The following is a 21668-nucleotide window of genomic DNA, read 5'->3' as shown; positions in this document are numbered from 1 at the left end:
TCTTTACGCGAATATGCAAAGAACAGGATAAAGAACAAAGAGCAGAAGCTTACCCTAAAAATTTGAACGGTATAAAATATAACAGCGTTGATTCCCGAAAATTGTTGGAAAAACATTAGGCCGAGCGAGATGAAAAGTGGCTTCAGATGATTTTTCTTGAACAGTTGCATGAATGCACCCTGCGAAACGTTACGTTCGCTATCGGTGTGTAACTTTTGAACGGAGGACAGTTCGTCGGTAATGTCGGTGCCTTTGCCTCGCAGCCATTGCAGCGATTTTCGCGCCCTTTTTGTCTTTCCCTTGGAGATATACCATCTAGGAGTCTCGGGAATCACGAACATCAGAATCATGAACGGTATCGGTAAAGCAGCGCCGAGTAACGCGAGGTTTCTCCAGTCTAGATACATGCCGGCTATGAAGCAGACTAAAATTCCTGAAGAAATCAAAAAGCAAACAAAGTTAGTTCGATTTCCATCGCAATATCGATACTTGGATATCTCGATAACTGGAATGGAGAAGCTGCTCACCTGTATTACCAAAAGCAGTTGGTAAGAGACCGAGGGTACCACGTACCTCGGCTTGTATCGTTTCACCAAGATACACCGGTAGCGAAAGCGACGCGATGCCAACGCAGAACCCGCATAGAGCACGGCCGGCGAGCACCATGGCAACGTTCGCTGCCAGGGAGATTAGTAGCCAGGCTGAAACGATATCGATCGATTAGTCGAGCCGTTAGCGACGTAGGGGATCGTCGCGATCTGAACGATCGTCGAAACGTATTGTCCGTTGGAAAATTGGAACGGGAACGCAGCCGTACCTGCGATGAAGGGTAATGCGGTGGCCAGAATAGTGTTTCTTCTACCAAGGTATTCGATGCTTGGTCCACCGATCATGCCTCCAAAAAGCGCGCTCAACGGCATGATCGATCCTATCCACATGCCCTGAAACAAAAACCTCTCATAACGATCGTGTCCCGACCGGTCCTCGATCGTTTCTCGATCTTGGCTTCCCGATCTTGTCGTAGGCGCGAGCGGTCTTGTTATCCTATTCAAAATCTCTCGTCGACCTTCGAATATAAACAAGTCCGGGGTGTAAAGGAAATACGGAAGGAAGGAAGGAACGAAGAAATTGTTTAAGGAACGTTATCGCGCTAGCGTAGACCTTGATCTGCGTACAACGGCGATCGTTGAGAGGCGGGACATTGAGGAACCCGGAAGCATTTACATGGCGTTTATTCACGCGCGCGATTAAACCTCCAAGCGCATCATCGACCGATCGAAGGTTGTGGTAAATCACGGCAAAAGTCGCATGGCGTAACAACGTAACGACTACCGGGAGGTAGCGACGTAGCAACTAGCAACGTAGGCGACTTAGCGGCGTGCCGGCATCGATCAACAAAGAACCAATCGCGTGTCCCGCCAATCGAGGCTGGACAAGGCGCGTCGATGGTTGTTGAACGAACGAAACGCGACACGGGGTCGTATGGGAAACGCGTCGAATCGTTGATTCTACGTCGCATTGACGCACTCGATGGGTTAAACGCTCAATCATTTATTGACCCTTTCTCGATATCGATGGTGTTTATATATATATATACACACACACGTACATATATATATATATATATGTGTGTATGTATATGTATATATGTGTGTATCTTTCCTCGCGTCGTTGTTATCCATTGTCGCTGTCTCAGGATCGTCGCCCTCTTTCAAACGACCGACGCGAAACGATCCTTCTCGCGTAACATAACTTTGCCAAACGCGATCGTTTTACCTAGTTACGCGTCGATTGAAAAGAAATTCGCGATGAAACGGTAAATCACTGTTTCGCGTAATCGAGAACGACGGCGGAAGCATAATCGAAATACGTTCGAAAACAAACGTGCCTCGGTAACGATCGCTCGACCTTGGCTCGGTCTTCGGATAAGAGGAGAATTCGGATAACGTCTTGGTTACGTACGGTTTCTCGTTTCACCGAAACACTCGAGATTGCGCGATCTCCTCGCGAGGCACGTTTGTTTAAAAACAATGTTGTCCACGAGAGACGGTCGCGTCCCTTCGGTCCCTTCGTTCCTCGCTCGGTTCACCCTTCCGCAAGGTCGTTTTTACATCTCGGAACGTAACGGAAAGACTTTCGTGCTACTTACGGTTTCTTTCGTTACTTCGAACGTAGCCGTCGCGTTGTCCCGCATCGAAACCAAACCTGGGGAGGTATAGGAGCTCGAGTAACCTACCACCATGGAACACATGGACACCGACAAGGCAGCCAACACCTGAAAACATTTGAATTAAAACATTAATTAATAAGGTGAAAAAAAATTGTCTCAGAGCGTGGCCCGATCGAAGTGACTCGTAGAATCACGTGGTAACAACTCGTGGTTAGTTTCATCAGCTACAAAATAAGCTACTGTTTGTAACAGCGCGATGTTTACGAGACAATATCGGTCGAGCGAGATCCGGTAAAATCTCGACCGATACTCGATACGAAAGGTCGAGCAGTGGTTACAGGCGTAGGAATAAACGACGAACGAACGAAACAACGGAAGACGAGGGACGCTCGCACGCGTAAGATCGTTAATAACATCGTTCAGAGATTTCTATATAAAGTACACAATGCCGTTATGTGGATACCTGAGTGAAGGTGCATTTAGCGACTGGCGCGTTGCCCGGTAATTCGATGTTCACATGGGTATCAGCTCGCATAAGAATCTTCATGATTGAGAATGATACGGAGACAAGGTCGGACGAAAAATTTCGCGGAAATGTCCTGCCAAATCGTCACGGTCCCTACGATCGTTCTCGCCTAGACGTTAACCGCTCGATTTTGCTTTCGAATCGTAGGATGCCGGACAAACTGTTCCAACACGCTCGCGATCCGCGCGTGCCGATCAACGTCGATTTAATTTTATTATTACACCGTATCGGATCGTGTCCTTTCGACCATTTAACTGTCGGCGCGTCGCGTTGGCGAGATTTGCTGTCACTATTGTTGTTCTCGTATGAAATATCGTCTTTGGTCCTGTTGTTGTTATCGTTCTTGCTATTCCTCGTTTACTCCTTCCTCTACTTTTTCTTCTTCTCTTTCTACTTGTTCTTCTCTTCTTGCTGGCGCTGTCGCTGCCAATGTTGCTGTCGTTGGTGCAATTGATATTTTTTTTTTTGTCGTCAAGGTTGACGGTATCGGTAGCGTTGTCGTCGTCAATACGATGCGGTCGGAGCTGTCGTTAACGTTGACGTTGTTCCCGTATATCAATTACACGCTATTGGTACTCGTGGACCGACGGGTGGTTCCCTGTTTATATAGGGAAACGATGCTGGGGGGCCGCGACTATCCCTTCCCTTGTCATTGCGAGGATCCATCCGTCCGCGAATCGGACGATTATACGTACCTACGGTCGTATGTGTGCGCGCCGCTTTCGCGTACGCGGGGTTCTATGCGTGAGCGTAACTCGTGCCATTCCTTCGTGCACGTTACTCGATCCCGACACGTGGGACTAATTTCGAGAGATCGTCGAATAGAGAAAGAAGAAAAGAAAAAGAAAAGAACGAGAGGAAACGAAGATGTCGATCGCGACAAACGGCCGGTCGAGCTATCCCCCTTAGCCGCTGGCCGCTCCGTTTTCTTCGAATACGTTGGCCGCGATCGAACGAGTGCTTATTTAAAAAGAGAGCCTTGCCTCGGAATCTCGCGACGGAACCGCGTCGTTGTTGCGACCGGTCGATCTTGTTACTCGCGACCTTCTTTCGCGTTGCGTAATCTTCTTTGTCGGAGCACAACGCATTGCTCTTCTTTATCTCTCCCGCGTGCAAGTACGAGCTACCGTGTTTCGTTCCACTTCGTTCCATTCCGTCCCCTTGGTCGTTGCATCGACGCGCGATCAGCGGCAGACGATCTCCGTAAACCGAGATATACTACGCCGTCGACTATGTCGATGGAAGATGGATGCAAAAGCATTTCTGTGATCGCGAGCGAGACAAAACGGTGCGATTCGACAGCATCGTTCGTACGCATCCGTAACGATGCTCGTGCGATCTCGACAGATCGTATTGAAAAGTTTCGTTGCAATTTCACGTTCGTTCGATAACGTCTAAGATCGAACGGACTGATTTAAAGACGATCGAACGTGGAATTCGCGATAACTGTTGATCGGCTACACGCCTCGCATCTCTCCTGTCATTTTGCACTATTAATTGTTTAATATGATGCGCAAACGTCTCGAGAGTACGTCAGCGATGTACATACGTGGAAGGAAATTAAGTCGTTAGTTATTATCAGAAGCGTGCAAGGTCACCGTAGTTGGGTACAAACGTGCATGCACGCATGCGATGCATGCATTCGCCTTTTGTTTTCCGCAATTGCCTCTTTCGATAGAGAGATCACGAAACACGCGCGAGATCAATGCGCAATTCCTTCCCCTTTTCTCGTTATTACACCTGTCCCGTTTGCTTTTGCATCCTTTCCCACCCGTCTATACGTACATTCGCATCTTCCCATCCATAGACGCGGCCCGTGCCGTCTTTTTCTCTGTGTGTTCTTTCGGACCGATTTAGTTTGCTTTAGATTACTATGTACATAGTTTAATTCGAGTCGGACGCGTGCCACGAATAAAAAGAGCGTGGCGTGATGATGAGTAAAATATAATCTCGTTAGCGATGCTTTAATTGCGAGTTCCGCGCTCCACGTTCAACGTACGTATGAAGAACCGACAGCTTTTCGGATACCGGATGCCCATTTTTTTTAATCGAGCAGCATCGCGCTTGTTTTTCGTACTTTCGTAATATCGTGTTGTTCACGATATTTATCCCGTTTGCGCAACGACAAATATAATTCTGAATATACATATATACACACACATATATATATGCACACGCATACGTAATGTAGATGTCGTAAGCACGAAGATCACGATGCCCTCGAGTTTAGATCGAGTGACTGACAGGGCGGAGAAGGCACGCATGGCATTCGATTCGCGTGAGAAGGAAAAGCGTCGAGGGCGAGAAGCTTCGGGATCCTGCACCGCTATCGCGATGCCGCCTCGTGCAACGGTCGTGCAAGATTCTTTTGAAATCGCGAAACCTTCCACGATCGTGATATTCGTATATTCGCGCGTATTCGATCGTAAGACTCACGTGGCGGACGAGTCCGGATTCTAAGAGACTCGAGGCGAGTCGGAAGGAAAATGGATCAAGGATGCTTCCTCGAGTTATCCTTGAAACTCGTACGCGAGTAGAAAAGAACGTGGCCTTTGCCGTTTTCTCGCGGTACGTAACTATCGTCTCGTCGAAACTCATACGACGGGAAAATAGATTTACGAATGGTCCACGTGTTTCGTCAGTGTCAGCTGTAAACGGTAACCGGTTTCTCGATAATCGTCTTCCCGCCCGACTCGAGAATCACGCGAACACGATTTTGCCATATATTGTTCGCGGTACTTGTTGCAACGCGTCTAAAGTCTCGACCACTGTGTACGACTTTGTGTCAAACAACGAAAAGATTAAGAAGACAAACGATAAATTACCTGATTGGCATAACGCATGATGGATGGTTTCGGTTCCTTCTGGAACTGCGTACGCATAACGGTGTCCGAGTCCTTGGTCGGTTTGACATTTTGAGAACTCATGCTTGGCTTGGTAAGCTCAATCCCCGTATACGGGGGTTCACCGACCAACAACGGATCGAGTTGTTTGTAATCGTGATCGATACCCTTGTCGAGGGGATCGTACATATGAGACCCGCTCAGGGTCTTCTGATGATTGTTCCTCAAGTTCTGCGCATAGTAGTGGTTACTGGAGGCGGTGACACTGTTGCCGGAAAGAATCACCTTTTTCTCCGCGATCAAGGCTGTCTGGCTGTTGAACGGACTCGCATTCGTCGCAATCGTCGTGTTGGACGAACAATCTAGGTTGATACCCGAATCGTTCGTGACCGATCTCGTAACCGGAGGCACCCTCGTGTAATATTTTGGTAAAACGTTGTGTTCCTGTAAACAGATAAATTTTCCATTGTCAATTTTTCGTTTCTCTCGCTTTCGTGTTTCTTCTCTTCTCTTCTGTTTCTTTCCCTTCCGTTTTATTTCTTTCGATCTCGCGTTCGCGTATCATCGCGCCATACGAGATACGAGCTTTTTCGGTCGATAGTCCGAGGCAGAACGAAGCAAAGGCGAATCACCGATAAATAATAAAGGCGATTCGACTTTCGATGAAAAGCCGAATCAGCATTTAATCGACCGATCCGAACGGAAATCGAACTTACTTGCTTGGTCGATCGGTCCTTCTTCTTTCTTCTTTTTCCTGGTAGGGACGTGCACCGCTTTCCCGTATACGCTTTTCGTGGCAAATTCTCTTTTATTCGAACCGGTGTAACAGAATTTATCGGAGAGTGTAAAGATATAAGAAAATACCGATCGAAGAAACCGATACGCGTTTAGTCAACGAACAGCAGAGAGCTACGCGAATCCAGTGTTCGCCGTGGAACGATCGACTGCATACATCAAGGGGATGAGGGAATTTTCAAGTTGAAGTATTTATACTAGTTTCGTTTATCGGGAGTCGTATAGAGAGAAACGACATGAAACGAAAGGAAGAGTAGGATGCCTGTAACGATTATCGTAACGAACCAATGACGAAAAACGACAGAGAGCGAGAAACAGCGTGATTCTTTCTGTACAATTAGATGACTTTTACTCCTGTTTATCGATGACCTATGTTTAACCCTATGTTCACGAACGAATCATGAGCTCTTTACTTTCGCGAAAGTTGTGTTCGTGACTGCGACGCATCTTGACACATATGCCGATTCTATTTATCTCGAACAGTATTTCGATCGATTCACCGATTTCTCCGAATTTTACAAATTCTCCGAAAATCCTATCTGACAACGCACAACACGTATATCACAGACTCGCTACCATCTCACAATGACTGCTTATCGATATCCGTACAAAATTAAAGACGTACATACGTTCATTTCCCGGTTGATCTAGACTTGCAAATATATCGTTTTCGTATTCTATTCAAGTAATACCGATTGTTTTTATGCGAGTGTTATATAGCATTTTCCACGATCGATATTCCATATTTCCTATAATTATAAAACAAAATGTTTTCTGCTTTCAACGACTATCTATCCCACTTTGGCCCTGGCCTTTATACCCGACACATTTTTTTATCATTTCTCAACCCCTTTCGTCCCAACGCGTCGCATTCGTTTTCCTTCTTATTCGTCGTTCGCGTCTCTATCGCCCGAAGACTACTACTTCTCTCGCTAATTTGATTTCCAATTGCCGGAAATCTATTTTTTCTCTAATTCCCTTATCAAATTGAACTCGTCGTGCTGAATCAGCTGGCCGATAGTCCATTATAGTCTCGTTGCTCGCATTTAAGAAACGATGATTTCATTGTTTGCATTTGTTCTATCGTTTCTCCTTTGGACTCAATAGCCGATCGTCCTCGATACGGATACGACATATTCGCGTCTTGTAGTAAGTTGCCGCTTATTGTCCTTCGTAGTACTAAATAAATATAAAAAGAACAATGAACGCGCCTTCTTGCGGTGTAGTTGTCGCACGATGTACACTGTACAAATGATCTTCGACCTTTACGATCGTGACACAGCGGTTCGTGAACCGAGACCGCTCCAACTAAAAAAACGTTTAAAAAAACGCGGGCGCGAGCGTGCGCCCGAGGTCGCCCACTATGTACATATATAGGTTCAATATCGCCAGATTCTCGTGGCGCTATCTAACGTGAACGTTAAGCACCGTTAACCGACGGACGAGAAACGAATTGGTGTTGTGAAAATGGTGCGGCGCGTACCCTGCGATCGCTGTATTCGCATCACGGACCATCGCCAGTATTATCTTTCGAGTAACTCTCGTTTGCTCTTGACATTTTTCGTTCGGCGTTTCGCGAAATTTTTCAATCTTATTGCTACAAAATCGTGAACAATTCATCGTATGTCAATCTTTTCGAAGGACGAACGATTTTCATAGGTACGTTATTTTCATCCGACTGCATTCATAGATCTTTAACTCTCCAACGTTGTCTCTCCTCCGTGTACATATATGTACGTTAAAATATCGCAAATATTTATATTTCAGCCTCGTCGACGTTTTTGATACGTCAAAGTCGCGTGATAGAACGTATTGCGAAATAACGAGCGTAAATGCTAATGAAACGCAATAAATTCATCGATTCCAGTCGTGCTTTTGAAAAAAAAAAAGGTAGAAAAAACACGTTACATCGTCGACTTCAAACATACCGCTCGAACAGAATTACGTAAACTTCCATTAAGTACGTTCGATATTACATTTGTTATTCTGTTTTGCAAACACGCGTAGGCCCGTGCAACAAGCGCGTACTTTCATCGTTCCATTTGCGTAGTCTAAATCGTACGACGATACTATTTTCGTTTCTTCTGAACATTGCCGAGGTAAGACGTGGCTATCATTTCATAAAAAGAAAATGAAATTAACGCGACACGTGCTTGCATGGAACGGGAACGTAGAAAACGAGAGCAGCAAATGCAGTCGATAAAACAAGGGAAAAGAGTATACAGAGAAGAGAAGCAGATACTTTGCAGCATCTTCGTACAAAGGCGCACTGATTTCAAATCCAAATGTAACATGCGTGGTCAAAATACATTCGAATCGAAATCGAATTTCTTAATTCGATGCTACGCCTCTGTGGTATTTACTATCGGTAAGAAAATATGAAATTCACGATAATCGTTACATCGTTGTGGTATTACATAGTTTGTTGTGTAAGTTGCTCATGAAAATCAATTTATCACGTGTTTCGTTTACATATGAATGTTGTATATATATGCCAAAGACTCAGGAAGGGATTTCATCGATATGCGGAATACGTGTGAATGCGCGCGCATCAGTGTAATCCCAGTGATCTTGGCCCGACCGTGAATTGACGTTGGATACTGGCGTTTGTGCGCACGTTTTAACGATACGTACAAATACCGTGTGAATCGGAATCTGCGTAGATGTACATTGTACATGCAGATCCCGATTCGCTTACGATACATTATATATAATGTTCGAGTTTGTTGATTCGGCTATATGCCACCGAAAATGAAGCTCATACGTTTATGGCGGAATGTATTTCTAGAAGCAAATTGATATTTCTATCGATAATATGTAGTTCGCCTTAGTTTAGCCTGACAAAGATAAAATGCATGTGTAGCTAGAATCGTTGCAAAATTTTTTTTACACGAGGTTCGCTTCGGTGACATTTTAAGGAAAACTGTAAAGACCGTTCGAATCTCTCTCGTATTATAGCTATGACTCGACGAAGGGCATAGAACGCGAACACATCGTATGCATTTTTCGCAACAAACAGAAAAGTAGAATGCGAAAGGATGGAAAAGAAAGAAACAAAAAGTGGCAACGTTCAAGGATATCGAATATCAAGGGTTACTTTTGCGTTTATGTATGCGAGCGTGTAAACGAGCAGAAGCAAAAAAAGAAAGAGAGATTGTCGGACCATACATCTACGACATGGCATACTCTGCGCTTTCACTCAGCGATTCCGCGCTCTATGACTCGATCGTGTTCTATCCGTACATCGCTCGATCGACTGGATCCTCTCGACACGACGAATCTTGCATGATGTTTCGAATGAATCTCCATGTGGAGGAGATCGACGGGAGAAGCTACGCACATGTTCTCTATATGCAGATTTCGAAATGAAGGTGCGGTTGACTTAGAGCAATACATAGTGTGACGTACCAGCGGCGTAGACACTCGTGGCTGACGAAGCATTTTAGCGCTGCGTCCGTGACAATTAACGTAGAGATAAGTCGACTGCAATATCCACATCTTGCTGGCCGAAATATATTATGCTACGGAAAGCGGTATAGCGGGGAGCATTAGATAATAGTTGGTAATCTTTGATATCTAGCCTGTCAGTGTCTACGATATACGACTCTTTTGATGTTGCTACGTACCTATGTATCTAAGCCGTATGGCGTCTTACCTACTTCCCCTCATTTCTTCCCCGTTTCTCGGCGGTTCGCGGCAGTACAACATCGTCGTCGAACGCGACGCGATACAATGTATAATAAACACGAATTATGCTATTTCATTTTCGAAGCGTAGCAGCTTTTTTTTACGATAAACACCGACGTATGTGATCGCGCGTTGCTATAAGTCTCGTTTCGTAAAATTTCGCGGACTTTCGATAGCGAACACGCTTCTAATCGAATTCTGACTTTCCTTCTGCATTATCTTTTCGTTGCGTTTTATTCTTCGTTACAATCGTATTGCGTCGAGTGTCGATATTCGTGGTATCGAAGAATGAAAGAGCGATGAACCCCCGTTGCACCAACAACCAATGTTGATTTTGACAATTAGCATGAGAATGGAAAGGAATGCTTTGAGTAAAACGCGTGGTTACAAACATACGTATGTATTGAACAGTGCCCTTAATGGAAACACAGTGACGAGGAACTTACGATGGTGAGAAGATTCATCTTTCGAAATATGAATGCGCATCGTTTACTCTATCTACGTACGTTCGGTAAAGGAATAAGATCCATACGGTTTGACAGCGTGCGCGTGCGTATTTGTACAGGGTGTAAAAAAAGTAAGTGTAAAAACCACTATAACGTAATTCTACACCTTCGGGTCGATGGAGATTCGTAAAAAAAAAGAAGTCCGCGTAAAATTGACCTTGATCTTGGAATTCTAGGTTAAGTCTTTCTTATTGCATCGTATTCTATTCATCAATAAGGATCAGAGTCTCGGAGGAACTATGGGTCGCAACTCAACCGTTCTCTCGAAAAAAATTGTTATAGCTTCAGTAATTCTTAAAGTGTCTTCGGCTCTGGTATTTTATTCGGATTGGAAAATATTTGACTAGAATGACACTTTTTAGGGGACTTTGAGGTTGCCGAGGCCGATAACGAGGCTCGTTTTTCGTGGAAATAAAGCTTACAAAATTTAGGTCAACCTGTCGATGTGTATCTCGCTCATGGATTTTGACCGTACCTTTTTTTAAATTTTGGTGCTCTTAACCTACTGTATGGCTTACTCTGTATACATCGGAGTCACAAGTATTGCATTAGGTTTGGGTCGATCGTTTATTTTTCGGCCGCCTCACGACGACCGGTTAAGCGGTGATCATACAGAAAGCGGTAAGCGGTAAGTGGTAAAATAGGCATTTGGAGCATTGGCATTGGTTGTTCCCTTATTCACTTATTGCGCCGCTTACTGCTAACCGCTCTGTACAATCACGATCTTGCGCGGATTTAAGACCTTCGTCGGCCGAATGTTCGTAAGACCGAATTTTCAAAACCGTTCTCGTTTCCGTGAAAAATGAATCTCATTTTCGGCTTTAACGACCTAACCAATACCATCGAAGAGGCACGTTGAGATAAAAAATTTTCCTGTCCGAATATTATATTTCATCCCAGATTTGACCTTATTCGCAATGTCTTTACATTTACAATGAGAAAGTAATTAGCGCGCGATCGACAAAGTAACTGGAAACTATAGACTAACTCGCAAAATGTTATTTTTCGAAAAAGTAGCCGAGAAATAACGGAGATGTTTACGCGTGGACGAGGTTCGAAGTCAACGTGATTTTCAGCGGCTACAATTTACAATTTGATAATCAAGAATACTGCAGCGTCTTAACCTCCCGGGTACGGCGTAGAATTTCGCTTTTTTATCCTAGCGACAGGCTGCGTCTCTTGCAGGCGTGAAACTCGATACTTCAATTTCGTGTGGTATAGTTGAAAAACTCGAAACTTACGATTTCAAATTCTCTCGCGGTAATACTTTTACTTGTTGTAGCCATTGTTACAAGTGATGGGGCAGAACTACATTTTGACAGAGCGTTTCGAATGACATTCTCTACGTGTAATCTGAACTCGTCCAAGAAGTGGATCTATCTTATTAGCCACGCTTATTGGCTCTGAAATTGCAACGCGAACCACGCTTCTCTGGAACGTGCGTTGTTCACAGATGAATGTAGTTGTTCGAGTAGTAACATGTTCAATTAGCAAAGTGTCTAGGAGTTGGGCTCGTAGAAATCCCCATGCAATGGTTGAAAGATCTAATCAAGGACGTTCCACAATCGACTTATGGGAAGAAATTTTTGGCAACCGCGTTATTGGCCTCGTTTATTTACCTACACCGATAAAATGTGCAACATATTCGCAATTATGACACATTGTGAATTCAGTAAGTTTAATCTTTTCCAGCGCTACGCAATCGCTGGTGTTCGCGGCCGTCAAGTGACTACGTGCCGGACAAACGCCGTTGCACCGAAGAGGTTGAGAATTATTGAAACTTCTACAATTTCTTTCCGAGAGGACAGTTAAGTCGCGATCGATAGTTTCTTCGAGGTTTTCGATTCTGACGATGAAGAGGAAAATATGCTGTGCTAAAACAGAATTTAACCTTGGCTTTTAAGGTCAAGGTCAAATAGCTTTTTTTTACAAATCTCCGATACAAGCATTTTCTTTTTACAAATCTCCATTGATTCGAAGGCTATTACGCTACCAATTACGCTGGTTTCGACACTTACTTTTTTTTTTTACACCCTGTACGTAAGTACGTGTACGCATTTCATTTCCAAAACAATTGGTCTCTTTTACGTGCGATATTTATCGCGGATACGTGGTTCGGCTGACGCGCTCTGAAACTTTTTAAATGGAATCTTCAATAAAACATTTCGAAATAAAATATACGACGAAAAGAGAAAATAAGGCGGCAGTACATACAAAGTAGAACAAATTTCGATTTAACAAAAACAATGAATGTAATATGTATTCGATGATTAAACGTTCGAGTGTGAATGGTATGGAAGAAGCGGGTCCGAAAACACTTAGAAACTATTGTTAACGATTAAAAAATACCATTTATTGAAAAATATGTTTCTTGTATTACAAAATTTGTCATCTTTTGATCGGCACACGCCGATCGACGATTCTGGTGGACGACATGTCCTAAAATTCAAACTTCGATATTATATATATATTTCGCGTTTCAATAATTACGAATTACGAATATCAATACGAACGCAAATGGTTATAGCGGTAACGATGACTAACAGCAACAGCGTTTAAAGGTCCTCTTACCGTCGCGACGACGCAATCTCGTTTATTCAATGAAACAGGCGCGAACACCATTTAACCGATAATGATGCAGAGGCGTAGTGGTTCGTCAGTGACCGAAATTAGCTACCTCGTTGATTAACGCACGAAACGTTACAATTGTCGCTTGCGTTTACCAAAATCAAATGCTTCTATGCGATACGTATTTAACTGAATCGTAATAATATAGACGCGCGGTTTTAACTCGACGATCGATATTTTTGGACGGTGGCGGTCACGTACCAAGCGCTGCCGAAATTCGAAAATTCAAAGAAATACCAACGACAAGTATCAAAAATACATATAACATAAACGCGCGCGAACACATGAACGTTACCGCGATGAACAACACCGAACGTCACAGTCGGTATGTACCACGAATGTTCAAGTATCGTTCGCTTTGCGTGTAGCTTTCGACATACGATACACCCGGCAACCTCCGCCGACATCGATGCATGCGATCGTCCTTTTTAAATATAGAACGAAGAAATTTCAGTACGAACGAAGGGATGCATACTGGCTGAATAGAAAAGCAATGAAACAGACTACTGGTGATGCACAGTAAAATTCCAACATTTTCCATAGGAGAGGGGATAGCCAAGAAAGGTAAAACAGAGAGACAGAAAAGTGAGAGGGTGAAGGTAGCAAGTAAGAGAGGAGCAAAATGGAAACTCAAAGATTCGAGTGCGTGTGCAGTCCTGGTTAAAAGGATCGTAGAATTTCACGTGCGTTCAAATAAAACGTATGTATACTGGAGGTATCGATCAGCGTGCGATAAGTACAAGGGCATGAGAGAACGGTAACTGAAACGATTGAAAGTGAAAGAGGAAGCGGAAGAGGAAGAGGAAGAGAAAGGTGGCTAAGGGGATAATTTAAAATGAGATTAAGATGATATAAGCAGTGAATGGGAAGAAAGACATATGATAAAAAATTGCGAAGAGTGACGATAGGTGGTGACGTGATGTGACGGCAGAGGCGCCGGCCACAGAGTATACCGGGCGACCGGGCCTAGCGACGTCGGCGACGGCGGTGGTGGTGGCGGTGGCACGTACAGTGGAACTTTCCAGAAGCTCGGGAGGGGAAGAAAGAGCAAAGCGGTGAGAGTGCGGAATTGTGGAAACAGACGCGGGAGGAAGAGAGAAAGAAGGCACCGAAAATGAACGAGGGAACACGAATTGGTGACATGGTTAGGCGAAAACGAGCCGGCGGAGAACGAACGGAATATACGTCGATTGCGATCGGCCGAATCCGCGTTACGTGAGAGATAACGTACGTACATATCTTACCTTCGTTTTTGAAAAAGACACAAGGCACAGAGGCCATGGCTGCATCATCTGTCTCCTCTGGGAATTGGACATTTTGTCGGCAGGCCTCAAAATGCTCTCGTGTTAGTGCTGCGTCGCTAGTCGGACTGGTTCGCGTCACCTGAATCCCCGTGTTCTACCCACGACCAGATTCTCGAAACTCCCTATCGACTTTCTTCTTTCTCTGTCCTTTGCTATCTTTCTCTCGCGACTTGATACGAGACTCGCTTTGTCGCGAAAACGGTGTTTCCTCGTTTCACGCGTTTTCACGCGATTGCTTGGAATCGCGTTTACAGTGCGTCGTTGACACTGTCACGAGATGCGTGAAATCGTGCGCGATATACAAACAGAATACATATATCACGCTTCCTTCGATACTTCCTTAATGCAAGTATAGATTCGAATAATGATCGGTGCGAGTCACGCAGTCTTTATTTTTCAAATAAATGTTCTTCTTCCTCTTCTGTCTCTTCTCTCAACGTGTGTACACAACCACCCTTGCGAGACTGCGCGGCAAATGACTAAAGTCTAAATGATGCCGCGTGGACGATTCAACGTATTTCTTAGCTAGCTCGAGCTTCGAGTTCGAGCCCGAACCCACCACCACCACTGCTAAGCGGTACCAGCGACACCACAGCTACCCTCCTCTCTGATGTGCTGTTGCTCCTGTTCGCGCTATGCTGTTCCGTGCCGTCTCGTGTCGTCCACTGTTTATCCGTCTATATGCTTCCTACGTTCCTGGCTTGCGCTATTCCTGCTACATCTGTCGCATCTGCAGCACACACGTTTATCTGTCCCTGTGTCAATGATCGCGGGATCTATTAAACAGTCGATCACGACAAATTTTTTCAATCGTTTCTGTTTCTCTTTCTTTACCGGTAATTACCGACTCCAACGTCGATTTCCGTTTACCGATACGCTCGTTTCTCGTCTGAGTCACTCGAGATTAAGAGCGTGGTTTACGTAGTTCTAACCGTTTTTCAAATTATTATCGTATGTTTGTTCGTTCTGTTGACCGTAAATTTGGATGTTGCAAAATATGAGTGAAATGCACTTTTACGTGTGTTGGAACTTTGCTAATCAGATCGGGGGGTTTGTCTCTTTTATATAGAAGCCGGTGTGGTCGTAAGCACCGCCTCCTCCATTGGGGCGCGCGCCGCTGGTGGGGGATATGCGCGCTGACCTGGCACTTCCTCTCACCCTTCTTGTCCATCGGTCGGCTACGTTTCGCCTCGTCTCTGGCCTCTCTCCACCCCGTACCATACTTCGTCTCGTCGCACTTTATCGTGTCTCGCTTCACCTCGCTTCATCGTACCTCGCTGGGCATAGCTCTGCCCTACCTCACCTCGCCTCACCGTGAATCGCATCGCCTCGTCCAGCCGCGTCAGCTTGCTGTAGTCACGATGCCACGCGTTATCCTGCGATTTCTCATATGAATTCGATGCTGACTGTAAACGTAACATATACTCCCTTGTAGTTTATATGCAGTGCCATGTTACACCATTAGATCTAGTATATCACACCATTTAATCTCATTTATTTTTCGGAAGTCAGTCGAACTTGGATTCGCTTTCTGTTTGGTTCCTTCCGTATCTTTCTCCACCGTAGATTCCGATTCCGACAATTGTTTTACTCTCGACTAGGTATGATTACGATTCAGGAACATTTCGCAAACATACACATGTATACATGTGTATAGTTGGTTTCTTACAGTAGGAACAAAGAATACACGAATAGTGAGAAATGAAATCGGAACGTCGGGTTTCTCCAATGATCAAACTACGACGCCAATATCCTCCGGACTTTTCACGGAAGGTTCCAGTCGTTCGACCTCGTTCGGTCGCGACCGTATACAGTCGCCCTCGATCCTGTCCATGCGTATACGCGTATAAAATCTCATCTCCTACTGCATTCTCTTTTATACTCTTGAAAATAAATTATAATTGAGATCGTACACTTTGATTCTACTCAATCCGCAAGTACTGGCAATGTTTTAATGTTTCACACGCTCGATCGTATATAAATTACGATAACACAGAAAATAGTCTATCGAATAACCGGTTTTGTTTGCGTCACTAATGTTTTATTTTTGCCCAAGAAAATTTTTCCCTTTTTTTTTTTTTGCTTTTACTATCGTAAATTACTTTGATAAATTTTAATACAGCGGTCGAATATTGCGTGCATGTACTGCAATTTACATCCATTTAAACGAAAGCAAAGGACGCCAAAAGGGCAAAAAGACAGTAGAGGTCTTACCAAGTTCTGCCTTTACACTTGAGTTTTGTCTTTATTTAAATTCACGAAGCAACCTTATCTTCGTTCAAAGCGATAGATATAGAATCGTTAAATATTCCTAATGAAATCGAAGTTGTTGCGATCGAAGCCGTATTTGTTGAACTTGAACTTTACATCGGTATGCAAAACGCTATTTACAATGACATCCAATTAAACACAAATTTTTCTACGCATTATTAAAACGTAATATGCGATTAACAGTCGGGCATCATCGCATCTTTAACCGTGAGTTGTTTGCTAGCAACGCACATACATATGCATAAGGCAATAAAACACGTGTAACACAGCAGAATGTATTAATATACGCGTATGTACATATATGTGTATAGTGGATATACAAATGAGCAGCGTAACGTGTAACGATTGATCGCAATTAGCATCGTCTCGGGACAAAAAAGTTACCAAATGACAAAAATCGGTATTAAATTGAGGAAAATTTCGATGCGATTTGCAAGAGAGGGGAGGGCGCGAGAGATGATAGGAAGTTAGGAGCCAATGAGGAAAGAGTATTGTTTTTTCGTCTTATTAGTGTTATTCTTATTAGAGTGTCATCTGATAGTCGTCTTTAGTCATCTTATTAGAGCGTGGCATCGAATTCAGATTTCGATATTGAATTCTAGAGGAGAACGACGACTACGTTGCAAATATCATTTCAGCCGAAGATCAATTTGTTGTCTTCTCTCCGTTTCTCCGATGATCAGAGTTCTTCGACAATTGTCGCATATCGTTACATCACGGAACACGGTCAACTCATTGATCGATAGGGGTTAATCGATGAAGCAAATTGTTAGTATCAAAGGAAAAATACCTGGTAGTTTCAATGATTGATAAAAATTTACGAATGCGACACACTGACGCAACAAAACAAATCAAAGCCAAATTGGTTCGTTCGTAACGTAACGTGATAATGTTTAACGTCGTTTCGGATATTAGCTTTATTTATATGTGCAAAGAAAGAAAAGGCGAGTCGGAAGTAAAAGAAATCGTTCGTCAAAACGTGTTCACGTTTGATAAAGCGAAAGGTATTTCGTATTAAACGGTGTGTTCCTTTCGCGTATATATAGAAGGAAAATGTGAATGGGCGCGGCAATAAAAAACGAGTAAGTGTTGATACGTTTACATGCAATATGCATTGATCTATGTTGCGAACTTTGATTCGATACAGATGTTTTCAAAGTGTTTTCGAATATAGAAGTAGTAGCAAGGTAAGCTAGAATTAATAGCGTGCAATTTTAATAGCGTAATTCGAACATCGGGAAGGAACATTCGCACGCGCGCGCCATTCAATAGTTCTCGTTGCAATATCATGCAGTCCCGTCGTCATCTGCCGTCTGCCAGGCCAGGCCTCCTAACGATCGAAGTTCCTCGATCCTACGTTCCTCTCCGTTTAAATCCAAACGTATGATGTAAGTACATATGTACATTGCTCGATCGTCGATCCTCCGCATGACTTACTCGAACATTTCGATATACCTAATTAATGCTAATTTCACGTTTGTTTTGACGATCCAAACGACGTTTATCAACCGAATGAATTAATTAAACGATCGGCGTACGCAATATCGATCGATCTTTATTGGCTGTCGGATCTCACGAGAAGATATCATCGATAGGGCGCGTTCTTCGAACGTTCGAGAAACTCGTTAGAGAATCGAAATGATGAATGCAGTCAGATTAGAGGCATAGCTCGTTGACTATCAGCAATATCATCGGCGTTAATATCCGCCGATCCTTACCTTTCCGAGTCTAAAAACGGAGTACGATAAATTATTCTCTCCTGTTACCAACCGAATACGATTACTCGTTGGTCGAAGTTTGAATCTAATCTTAATTCCGTTGCATCGATAAATTACGCTTTGAGGAAAATTACCGTTGTTTATCAATAATTGCCGACGATCTGGGTTAACCGAAGAGCAGACGAGTAAAGTTAGTTGGATTGTTGTCCCGAAACGGGTCAATTCCCGGCAACTGTATAAAAAGATACGTTTGGTTAGGTCGCGTGTTGATTGACGTGGTTGATGACAATAAGAAAGTAGATGGAAAATAAGAGGGAAGGAAAGAACACTCCAGAAGAAGCCTCTAAGCACGGTGGCTGATGCACGAACGCCTGTCGTTGTCCCGTTCGTCAGAGTTAATTGGCCCGATACCCTGCTCGCCTAAGACCCGGGGGCACGACTGATACGTTTGTCAGGATCCCCCGGTGTGGGTCAACGAGAAGTAGTTCTTGAGAATCGTTGTCGAAGATTAATCGACCAACTATCGTTTCTTTAGAACCGTCGTGTCGTGTAACTCCCATCGTAAACGTTTCAACATTCGTCATATATCGCCGATCGTCGACTCGGCTTACTTTGACTTTTTCCAGCTAAAAATATTATACCTGTAAATGATACGCGTAAGTTTATTTCTAATTCTTTGAAAGATTGATTTCCTAGTATGTAATTACTCTCAACACACACACACACATCGTATGCACGTTCATCAGATAAGGCGGTGGAATTTTACAAGCATACACATACACTTGTACATACTCTGGTACTTCGTATACCCGAGACAACAGAGGCCAACCGAGACGATATCGATGATACTTGTCGATCGTCGGCTGGTTGGTGAATAAACTTCTCTTACACGAAGAGTATATTTTAGGTTTTCACAAACGATTCATCGCTAAAAACTTCCTAAAAGTTATATTCTCGTTATTCAACAGATTCTACAACTTTACTGTTACAGTGTACGCGTTGCTTTATATGTTATCCAATTAAATACTTACTTACGTTGTTTATGTCTGCATTATCTACAATTTTCCATTAAATTTTATCAATGTCATAAAGGTATAATACACACGTGATTAATAAAAAAAAAAATTATAGATATCGCTTAATCACCCTTTTTTCCTTTTTTTCTAATTTTCAGATGCGTGTCTCCGGTGTCAAGCGGAAAGCAAAAAGGACGATAGCCGACAAGATTGCGTCGTAGTTTGGGGAGAATGCAATCATTCGTTTCACTACTGTTGCATGTCTCTTTGGGTGCAACAAAACAATCGTTGTCCATTATGCCAACAAGAGTGGTCCATTCAACGAATGGGAAAATAACCAAACCAAACGAGCGAGACATTAACCACAGCCTCTTTATTTCCTTTATCCATTGTTTGTTCTCATTCTCTATCCCCCCTTCTCATACACTACATTTTCTACGTTTTTTCCATTCTTCCTCTTCAAGTACTTCCTTTTTTTCCCCCTACCGTTCTTCAAGTTATGCGCCTTAAAACTTGAATTACATAACTACAAAATCATCCTACTTGATCAAAGGTGGAAGCTGCTTGAACTTAGGATCGTATTATAGTCAGGTTCAAATTCGATCAAAGTGCGAAAATATGTGCTTAATACGTAGGAAGAAAATCTTTTTTGATCGCCTCTAGTTGAATTGTATCAAATTATCGAATTTAACCTGTCACTAGATAAGTTTAGAGGGTGGAACTTTTAAAATTAGACCATCGCTAATCAATCAATTGCAAAGAGCGATAGAAAATTTCAAAGTGCGAAGTGCATTTTGTGCTCGTGTATCCTTATCTATTATAAGATAATGTGATTACTTTATTTTCAATATCTATCGATATCTTATTTAGTTTCAATTCTGTTACATCATAAATAATGCTGAAAATTATCGGTAGATATCGAAAATGAAGAAGAGAGTTCAATGTCCATGCTTCGAGTTACGCAAATATTCTTGACTAAAATAGTGTTCTGCCATGCGGGCTAACGATTCTCATAGCTCATTCGTTTGAATTATTTTTAAATAGTTATGTCACCTCTATGGAACTCTTGCGAAAAATCGATTCGATCATATCTTCAGTGCTCTATATTGTTTGTAATAAAAAAAGGAGATAGACTAATTCGCTAGTATTAGGTTTTATTGACGGTTAAACAGAATTCTGATGAATTCGGAAAATTTCGCGACATAATACAAAACGGGGTGTACTACGATGTGGTACGACTCGACTAGCACGTAATCACCACAATCCGACGCTCGAAGGTCGCTCCTTTCTTCTCTTCTTCGTTCGTAACCTGTTCGTTTCTACTATCCCCGTCTGGTTCGTCTTGGATCTTTCTTTTTTGTTCCCCTCCCTCCTTGTCAGGGCACTCGCCACCGTGTCGATTGTCCATTCTATCGTTGCCTGGCGTTACGTGTCGTCACGACCACGGAGGCTCGTCTGGAGGCTCGACCAATCGGATAGTAGAAGGGTATAACAGCGCTTATATTTATGACCTCGCAGTTGCCGTCACCTCTCCTGTTCCTTTTTTCTTCCTCTTCTATACCCTGCGCTCTCTGCTCCCTGCTATCCTCTATCCCTTCTTGATTCTCCTGCCTCCGGCGAGTCTTTCTTTCTTCCTCTACCATCATTGTGAACCTACATATACTATACGTAACATACACACACATGTACGCCTAATCTCTCCTACTCTTTTATGCCACCATTTTTTCTCCTTCCTCTGACTATTCCAACTTGCGGCTATTTCTTATATGGAATTTACGTGATTTTTGAGAATTTAGACGACACGACAATATAATATTTCAATTTTAATTTTTCATTAGAATTCTTAATCGATCGATCAATCGATAGGTAATATCAAATGTATCTGCAATTTTATGTACAACCTCACCATGTACTGCTACTGTTATGGTAGGCAATAATAGTTCTACAATTTTTACGTAACGATTACTAATAATATTCTCTATTTTCGTCCAATTTTTTCCATATTATATTTATGTGGGAATTAGCATCGTCGGCGTTTATCGTTAAAATTATCTTGTTATTTAAGGACGTCTACATATATTATTGATAAAAATAAAGTTTCGTGATTACAATAATGTTTAGCACGAAGTGATATGATGTGTTAGGTCGTGCTAAACCGTGAAAGATACGTGATTTAACAAGAAATAAAGTGAAATAGAATTATT

The 21668-nt window shown here is 43.0% G+C and overlaps 2 protein-coding genes and 1 long non-coding RNA gene across 5 annotated transcripts in view; 1 reads left to right on the top strand and 2 right to left on the bottom strand.

The window, feature by feature from the left end:
* The window catches only part of Tret1 (trehalose transporter 1), an 18025-nt gene extending 2524 nt beyond the window's left edge, over positions 1 to 15501 (bottom strand). The window contains exons 1-6 of one of the 3 annotated variants that reach the window (XM_069118162.1): positions 14400 to 15501; positions 5522 to 5983; positions 2150 to 2275; positions 818 to 941; positions 528 to 701; positions 54 to 433 (exon numbers count right to left, since the gene is read on the bottom strand). In XM_069118162.1, the coding sequence (XP_068974263.1) occupies positions 54 to 433; positions 528 to 701; positions 818 to 941; positions 2150 to 2275; positions 5522 to 5983; positions 14400 to 14471 (1338 nt within the window). In that variant the 5' untranslated portion in view covers positions 14472 to 15501. Of the gene's footprint in view, positions 1 to 53; positions 434 to 527; positions 702 to 817; positions 942 to 2149; positions 2276 to 2633; positions 3356 to 5521; positions 5984 to 9742; positions 9848 to 14399 lie in introns of those variants that run through there. The other 2 variants (XM_069118161.1, XM_069118164.1) reach the window with 2 other exon arrangements.
* The window catches only part of LOC138182394 (RING-box protein 2), a 24973-nt gene extending 3305 nt beyond the window's left edge, over positions 1 to 21668 (top strand). The window contains exon 2 of the mRNA XM_069118196.1: positions 19623 to 21668. Coding sequence (XP_068974297.1) covers positions 19623 to 19801 — 179 coding nt within the window. The 3' untranslated portion in view covers positions 19802 to 21668. The remainder of the gene's footprint in view (positions 1 to 19622) is intronic.
* Positions 17828 to 19470, bottom strand: LOC138182399 (uncharacterized). Its single transcript, XR_011173778.1, has 2 exons — positions 19241 to 19470; positions 17828 to 19089 (listed from the first exon to the last, which is right to left on the bottom strand). It is a non-coding gene; the product is annotated as an uncharacterized LOC138182399 (long non-coding RNA).

This window comes from Bombus flavifrons, chromosome 8 (genome assembly GCF_040668555.2).
Source record: "Bombus flavifrons isolate JBK064 chromosome 8, iyBomFlav1_principal, whole genome shotgun sequence".
Taxonomy (NCBI): Eukaryota; Metazoa; Arthropoda; class Insecta; order Hymenoptera; family Apidae; genus Bombus; species Bombus flavifrons.
Note: the sequence above shows the minus strand (reverse complement) of the source record. Positions and strands in the feature narration are given on the sequence as shown.